The 8738-nt window shown below is 37.9% G+C and overlaps 2 protein-coding genes across 4 annotated transcripts; one reads left to right on the top strand and one right to left on the bottom strand.

Annotated features, from left to right (window-relative positions):
- Positions 1-6176, top strand: LOC117924649 (homeobox protein knotted-1-like 13). 3 transcript variants are annotated; one of them, XM_034843343.1, is made up of 6 exons: positions 1-862; positions 3324-3444; positions 4700-4893; positions 4963-5094; positions 5191-5327; positions 5406-6176. In XM_034843343.1, the coding sequence occupies exons 1-6, from the start codon at positions 155-157 to the stop codon at positions 5443-5445; spliced, it is 1332 nt and encodes a 443-aa protein (XP_034699234.1). In that variant the 5' UTR covers positions 1-154; the 3' UTR covers positions 5446-6176. The 3 variants fall into 3 exon arrangements, with proteins under 3 accessions (XP_034699234.1, XP_034699235.1, XP_034699236.1); XM_034843344.1 differs by having other exon boundaries at positions 3-862; positions 5409-6176; XM_034843345.1 differs by having other exon boundaries at positions 3-862; positions 5417-6176.
- A 577-nt stretch (positions 6177-6753) lies between these two features.
- Positions 6754-7664, bottom strand: LOC117924651. The gene has a single exon (XM_034843346.1). The coding sequence runs from the start codon at positions 7458-7460 to the stop codon at positions 6966-6968; it is 495 nt and encodes a 164-aa protein (XP_034699237.1). The 5' UTR covers positions 7461-7664; the 3' UTR covers positions 6754-6965.
- Positions 7665-8738: the final 1074 nt, after the last annotated feature.

An 8738-nucleotide genomic window follows, 5' to 3' on the forward strand; every position in this document is an offset into this window, starting at 1 on the left:
GTTTTTGAAAAACCACTTCTCTCTCTAGGCTACGTTTGTAGCGAAGAGTGACACATTCTCTCTCCCTATGGCTACGTTTTCTTCGTATAAGGGTGTGTGTATATATATAAAGCGGAGCGTGATGAGTTAGTGGCCGTGAAACCGCTTTTATTTGATGGCGTTTCACAACCAGCTCTCCCACGATATGGCTCTCCAGCATTTCACGGACTCGCACTTGAGTGAGAACACGGCCGTTTTGCGGGGAATATTGCCGGAGCAGCTAGGCCAGTCGTCTTCCGACGGTGCCGGAAAACCTCCTAGTCACCAGCAGCTGGGAGGAGGAGGCGGCGGAGGCGGCGGCCCGACGTGGCTCAACAACGCAATTCTGCGGCAGCAGAGTCAATACGCCGATGGGAGCTTCCTCCACTTGCAGACGAATTCGGATTCGACGTCCTCTCCGGCGACGGCCACGACGACGACCAACCAGTGGCTCTCGCGATCGATGAGCAACGTGGGCGCCCAAAACGACGACGTTCCGGTGTCTAGCGGGTCCGTGATTGCTGCTATATCGGCGGATTTGAACGGTAATCAGGAGAAGAGAAACGGAGGGAACAATCAGAACCGGGGCGATAACAATGGTGAGGACATGCTGGATTGTGATTCTGGAGGGAATTGGGAAAATGCGAGGTACAAAGCCGATATCTTGGCCCATCCTTTGTATGAACAGTTGCTTTCCGCTCACGTTTCATGCCTCCGAATCGCGACGCCTGTCGACCAGTTGCCGAGGATCGATGCGCAGCTGGCGCAATCTCAGGGCGTTGTAACCAAGTATTCGGTCCTTGCAAATCAGCCTTTGGATGATAAGGAGCTCGATCAGTTCATGGTGAGAACATTATTTCTTTCATTATGTTTCCATTTTTGTCGTTTGATTCATTCAGCTAAGCAGCTCTTCCGTACTCGTTTGAATTGGATTGTGAAAATTGAATGCTCTTGTTCACTGATTTTTGCGATTAATGCCATTCGTTCACCTTAAAAATTTGAACTTAAGCAATAACCTTTTGTTTTCCACCAAAGTATAAATTCAGAAGGAAAACGAGTTTCATGTTTGATTGATTTTTCCCTATTAGTTGAATTTGAGATGGGTAAAGAAGAGAGTGAGTGAAGCAATAGGCCTGTTGCTATTATTTTCATCTCTCATTCGAAGGACGGTGTATGGTTTCTCATAATAACCGTACAAAAGCTTATCCTTGTGACATTAATCAGAATGTTCTCATGTCGCATCATTACAAGAATCCAGCTGTTCAGTGCTCAGTTCTTCAGCACTCTAATAATTAGCTTTTGGAGTGCTTTGAAGAATCTCTTTGCTGAAGATGTCTTATTTCTCCACTTGCTAGATGGTCTAATCCTTGGTAACCTGCAGAATTTGTTCTGGGTTCCTGGCCTTACTCCATAACTGGATAAGCATTTAGTATTAGGGCTTGTGTTTGGTCCATATTCAATAATCCATGCCAGATTTATTCGTCTTCAATAAAGGAGCCTATCCGAAATCATATAATTAATTGTTTTCCTCTCAATTTGTAAATTTTCAGAAGTTAAATTATTTTATGGAAGGAACACTGAGTTTCATGAAATTAATTTATTTCCTCAAATAATTATAAATATTATATTTCTAGATATTGATGCCTAAAGAGACATAAGTTCTTATTGAATACAACTTGGTCTTCCACAACTTATGTTAAAAAATTAGCACTTTTCCATATGCCCATGTAGCTAGAATCTTCTAAGTTCTAGAGAGTGTGATTGCTGTTTTGGATATCACTAAAAGTTAGTGTAGTTGTCCTACAACATGTAAGTCAAAAATAATGATTTTTTCCTACTAAGTTTACCCTTCATTTGGCTGTTCAAAAAGCTGAGGGATGTGACGGTTGTAACCTAGAAAACCATCAGAAGTTTTCTGTTGTTTGAAAATGGCAGGACCTTTTGCTGATCTTTTTCTCAAATGAAAGGGAGCATTTATGGTTATTAAAACTGGATGTTTCTTCATGCTAGTCCAGCAAACCTCCTCTATGACCTTTGGGAACCATGTCAACAGCATAAGCAGTAGGCAAAGCTAACCTTGATTTTTTTTATATCAACCGTGTGGAAGATTCTGGAGAACTCTAAGCAGTCTTAGACATAAGGGAGGAGGCTGGATGATTCTAGTTAGCTTTAAGTTGTCCATTGAGGAGGTGGGAATAGCCTAAAAAAATGTCTTAGATTCTCCTAACTGCTGAAGGCATGACTAATGTGCCAATCAAATCCTAGCCATTCGTTATGATGTAGGGTGCTTATAAATAGTAGTCCTTTCCTCCTTATCATGAGCTGCTGTCATTTGTAGATATTGTCCAAGCAGCTAATAAATATTGCAAAATTATCTGATTCTATATTACAAATTTCTGGTCCATATTTATTGAGCACAGGTTTTTAAGTGTATGTGTGCCTTGGGTACTTTGAGATGTTAATATGAGCTAGCTTTCCACACAAACGAGCTTCTAGAGAAGACTTCTATATGATGCATGTGCAAAATGTTGGGGCCATTGCATCTATTTTGATATTTGATCACTGCTGCCAGCATTACTTATGGCTAAAATAGACTCTTGAGAAGCGGTGTGGTGATTCCTTCCCATGCGAAGCAGGAAATGGATTTATATTGCTCGATCAAAGCAGAGTATAGGAAACATCATAAGGAAATATTTATACGAGTAAAATGGTGAACATCATTGAAGGGTTTATGTCTTCCTAATATGCTGGGTGCTACATTTAGAAAGGTATTTGGCATCTCAGACCCAATATTTATCTCAAGATGTTATCTTGCTTGCATTGATATTTATTGTTTTAATTTCCATCAAATGACGATTGTCCTCAACAGATCTGTTGTGAAAGTAAATTTAAGCTGCTAGTTTCCGTATGAACTGTGATCTAAGTAGTTGCTGCTTGTTTATGTCAGCATCAATTCTTGCAAGAACTGCAAGATATCAGTGTTTTACTTGGATATATATAGGCTGACATCTGAACAAATCTGTACTTTTCCTTCATTTTATCATGGAGAAAGGATAGTTCCAAAAATTGCACCTGTCAAAAAGAAGCTCCAAAAATTTCTCTGGGCTGAACTGTGGTTTGCACTGTAGTATTCACATGCACAGTACAATTATTTTGGTGAAGTACAATTTCATTTTGTTGAGAATTCAGCAGTTTTTCTATTGAACTTTTGTTACTCCTAATTTTTAATGAAATGATAATTTTGTTATTTTGATCTAAATCTCCCTTTTCCCTTTCTTCTCTTGTCTTTGTTCCTTCTGATGTAGACACATTATGTTCTATTGCTGTGTTCATTTAAAGAACAATTGCAACAACACGTCCGTGTTCATGCTATGGAAGCCGTAATGGCTTGTTGGGAGCTTGAGCAATCTCTACAAAGTTTAACAGGTGATTTCTTCTTCTTTCTCTTGTCTTATCCTCCTTACCCATCCTCCTCCAGCAGCACCGTGCACGCAATATGGCTTGTGGAATCACATAATAGAATGTGACATTTGCAGTGCTTGTTTCATGTTTCTGTTATTGTGTATATATTTTTTTCTTTTTCTTTGCATAGGGCTTGATAATTTATTTGGTTGTTAACTGTTCAACACTCTTACATCTTGCATGTATCCTGTGTTGGTGGGATAACTTGACTCACCCCTATGTGACCCTTATGTCACATTGTTTCACTTGGGCCTAAGCTGTTCTAATCCTTATACCAGGAATAATTTTGGATTCAAATGTATTAATATGCATAAAAAATGTCACATCTCATCTAATCCCCACACACAAACCCCCTCCCCTCCCCCTCAAATCTGTAACATCTTCAATCACAAACTCAAGCTTTGTTTTTAATTTTTATTATTGAAGCCCATCCAATGTGATTTAAGGAAGACTCAGTTGAATGCATCCGTTGGCATTTCTGTCACCTCTCCTCTTGAGACTAAACACCGAGTTCAGCAGCAATCTTTGTTCTTTACTTTATTTTATTTTTATTTTTTTATCAATTTAAATATCTTCAAAATCATTAAGACATACTATTTTATCAATCAAGTTGCATTATTTTTTTGGTCTTTGTTTCTTGATCAAGTAGTCATCAGCTCTTCTGTGCTCCTTGAAAGATGAGCTTGTTACTGTCTTTCCCTATTGCATGTCTTTTTAGTAGTGCATGCTTTGGGTTCCCTTTGGACTTGGAGTCCTATGCAATCAGTTGACAATTGCTTGTTTGAATTGCATTTCTGTTTCCATTTTCCATCATTTTTTGTATTACGACCATTAATGATACCTGTTATTCCATATGCTAATGACTTGGATGTGATAATGTTTTTTATTTTTTATCAATGAAACAAAAAATGATTGCTCCTGTCGTTTCATTACCATTGTTTGGATTACAATTTATTTTCCCCAACGCTGTTATTATTTTTCGTGTGAGGATATTTGTTCTACTGTTTGTGAGCATGAAAATATATTCCATAAAGCCAGTTAAAATTTAGGACTCCTGCCCTTGGCCAATGACTGTAACTCAATAAACAGTGAATATTTTGTTTGCATGATCCCCACTCCTACTCTCTTCATAAGAGTGCTTCCAATTTCATTTCATTTTGATGTCACTGCATCCACCATCAATTTAATTTCTGAGTAACCAGCCATGGTGGACAAACAGGTGTATCACCAGGTGAAGGCACTGGTGCAACAATGTCTGATGATGAAGATGACCAGGCAGATAGTGAGACCAACTTGTTTGATGGAAGTCTGGATGGGCCAGACAGCATGGGGTTTGGCCCTCTTGTTCCAACTGAAACCGAAAGGTCCTTGATGGAGCGTGTCAGGCAAGAGTTGAAGCATGAGCTCAAACAGGTAAGCATACATCAATTTCATTGTATTGCTTATATGAATCCAATAAGGATAATCAAATCCGGTTTTCAGGGATACAAGGAAAAGATTGTGGACATTAGAGAGGAAATTCTTCGTAAGAGAAGAGCTGGAAAACTACCTGGTGACACTACCTCCCTCTTGAAAGCCTGGTGGCAATCACATTCCAAGTGGCCTTATCCAACAGTGTGTTACTTAATCTTCTTTTGGCTGTCATTTAACATGAGGGTCTTTTTCTTTTGAAACTCTACAAACTCCCATTTGCTTTAAATATTGTTTTAGGAGGAAGACAAAGCACGACTGGTGCAGGAAACAGGCTTGCATTTAAAGCAGATCAATAACTGGTTCATCAACCAAAGGAAACGGAATTGGCACAGCAATCCTTCATCTTCTGCAGTTTTGAAGACCAAGCGAAAGAGGTAGGCTGATTAATGCTGTGTTGCATTTCTGGAATCTGCTTTCCTTGAGAGCCTTTTGCCAACTTTAATTTGGAAAAGAAGTAATGCAGGTGAAATCAACAATGATCACTTTTTGTAAATGGACAAATTCAAATGTCAAGCCCCTTGTAACCCTCTTCTTGTGTCCAAAACCGGTGGGACATGCAGCATCAACATGCACGTGGAGAGCCACTATAACAGTCAAGAATTGGGTTGCTTGGGAAGTTTTGTGAAGACTCTTTGGCAAATCTTATTTTGCTCATACAGAAAAACCTAGTCATGTAAATGAGGCTGGTGTTTGATACCTTCAAATGGTTGACTTAAAACACCCCAAGTGGTACCAGTTGAAAGTATGCTTGAAGGCAAGGCGCACATATGATATCTGTAGCACGCACGATTTCATTTACGAGGTTTAAATTTTAAGCATATAAGACTAGAACAAGATCAGTTTGAATAGTTCCCTTTTTGTACCCTGCCTGGTCGGATTGAGGCTTTTGCTTTGTGCTTCTATATCTGTGAATAAGAATGGTTATAGCTATTGGGTGTATTATGTAATAATCTCTTTCCTTGGTGATTTTCCCTACTCTCTTACAAGTAGTAGCGGTTATTGAATTAGAAATGATTCAAATGATAAGTTAGCTGACCAAGAGAAGAAGGTAGTTAGTGAGGGAAGGTAGGGCATGCTATAATTAGTGATTGTACGATATATAGGGGCCCCCTTGTGAAAGCCAGCCAAAATGGATCCGAAGCCATGTGCGGTGTGGAGGAACTTGTAATATTCTTGCCTGGTAAGCAGGCCTCATGGGAAGCAACAAATATTTCAAATGCTCATCTTGTTTTTGTTTTCAACTTCTCATTCTGGAAATCAACTTCCACATATGTTCTTGTTCATTTCTTTCCTTCCATGCAATTTCATCTTCACCTACTTTTTTCTTTTAGTTATAAGCAATGGAAAAGTCCAATTGTTTATAATTTTCTATCTTGGTCCCATTTATTTGTACCTTTGTTTAACCGATGGAAATTTTTATTCGATGGTTACCAGTCGTATACCTTTAGATTTTCCTAGAAGCTTATTCTCTTATCGATAGTGGGGTAGTTGCCATGATCTTGGAGGACACCAACCCTCCTCCCATGATGAGAATGCTGGCACTAAATTTCAGATAATATCGCATCCTGTTATAATTTTTTTTCCCATATGGAGACCGTTCCATTCTGGCAACTATACAAAATGATTTAATTTGAGAGAAAACCATACATGAAAGGGAGAGGATATCAGTCAGGAGCGCAACTTGTCTCTGACTTTTCTCAATTGGCGAGACAAGTCAGAGCGCTAATGTTTGACAGAGTTCTACTCCGCCCACAATTTTATTTTTGAGAATATTTTTTAGACAGCAAGAAAGGCACGGCATCTCAAAATTAAATATATCTTTTCACAAGCAAAGAAAGGGCGGCTCTAAGAGTGAAGCCAAAACAAAAGCAAAAACCAATAATGGTAATTGTGAAACAGTCTTGTTCAAATTTCGAAGAATTGAATTAAGTGAAATGAAACTGAACACAAAGCAAATAGAAGAAAGAAGGAAAGGGGGAATGGTTGAATCCAATATCATCAGGAGTGATATGTTATGATCCAGGTCGTGGTGGTTGCTGGGGAAAAAGAGGAGGAAACCTGGAGGAAGAAGGAAGCAGACCATCTTCTTCTGTATCAAAATCACCACCATCATCGAAATTCAGAGCATAGCTTTCTGCATCATACTGAAATCGATTCTTCTTCTTATTCTTGTTATTGAAATATCCACCCAATTTCCTGATGAAGTTCTTCCACTTGGGCCCAGCCAATACCTCAGAGAACTCCTTCGCCTTTTTCAGTTTCTTCACCCACCATGTGTTTATCCTCTCTCCTCTCGCCTGGAATAGATGCCCATCTTCGTTGTTGTCGTGGCTCCAACCAGAGTTGAAACCAAAGAGCCTGAAACAGCCGCACCCGCACCCATCAGCAGAAACGGGGTCTTGGTACTCATAGAGATTGCCTCGTTCCTCTTCTTCTTCTACTTCCACATGGGTCGGTAAGGGGGAATCGTTGTTGATGAAAGTAGGTTTCCCTTGAGAAGTAGCCATACGATGAACAAGATGTATGAAAATGCAAGAGACTACTCTTAATATATAAGATATATATCACCCAATGGAGAGGAAATATCCAGGAAATAGAGGCTGAAGAGTCGGGATACGCGGAATACACCCCTTCATATTATTTCTTTTTCCCAGGAAATTGCTGAAGGGGAAGAAGGCGAATTGGATAAGTAGGAAAGGACGTTGGGCGGGCGTTTTGACTCTTCTCCTAACGCTTTTACATAGTGGAATTGTTATTATGATTAAGCATTAATAAAGGTGGGCAGTTGGCACGCGGTATCTTAAAATGGAGGACTACACATCCTTCACTCCATAAATATTCAATTTATATTTTATTAAAATTTAAAAAAAATTATAAAATTTTTAAATATAATAAATTTAATCTTATTATCAAAATTAAATCATGATAATTTCTTGTTTGATATTATTAAATTAAATACCATGATAAATGTAAATAAATTCATATTTTAAATTTAATTAAATTAAATATATAATATTTAAATAGGAAGATATATATTAAAAATAAAAAAACATATTATTTAATTTTATCCATCATAAAAAAAATATATATATCTTATTATTTAATAATTTTAAAACCATTACATTATTTAAAAGATTTTGGAAGAAAATACTCGGTCAACTATGATTCTAAGTCCGGCTTGGAGTTTAAGGTCAAAATAGCGTTATTTTTAAAGAAAATAATGAAAATGGATCTCCTTTTAAAATATTTATCAATTTAGTCTTTATTATTATTATTATTATTTTAAAAAAATATAAAAAATCATAGTTGATGACTGTGATTTTAAAACCAAAAAATAAAACATAATAATAAAATTGAACTGTATGTACTTAGACAAATATTTTTAACAGAAATTCTTTTTTCAAAAAGAGTGGGCTTGCCCCTGTTCGATAAGGTCTCCGGCTGGAAAGGCAAGTGGAAGGGCGGGGGTCCCAATAGATGGCATCAATCATATAAGGTTTCAGAAACCAATTCTTAAAGAGTATGGTAATTGGCCTGACACTGTTTATGACCCACAACAGCGGCCGCTGATGCTACCTGTCATCCTTGTTTCTCAGACGGTCAGACCCCCCATCCACCCACCACCATTACTATTTTTGCAGGCCAACAGACCACATTCTTGGCAACTTCAATTTGCTTATATACCATAACAATCTAGATTCTAAACTACACTTTTATACCTCCCAATTAGATCCTTTCTTTCATTTCTATTTATTTCTATAATTTTTTTTCCGCAATATAAAAGG

Source organism: Vitis riparia, chromosome 11 (assembly GCF_004353265.1).
Source record: "Vitis riparia cultivar Riparia Gloire de Montpellier isolate 1030 chromosome 11, EGFV_Vit.rip_1.0, whole genome shotgun sequence".
NCBI lineage: Eukaryota > Viridiplantae > Streptophyta > Magnoliopsida > Vitales > Vitaceae > Vitis > Vitis riparia.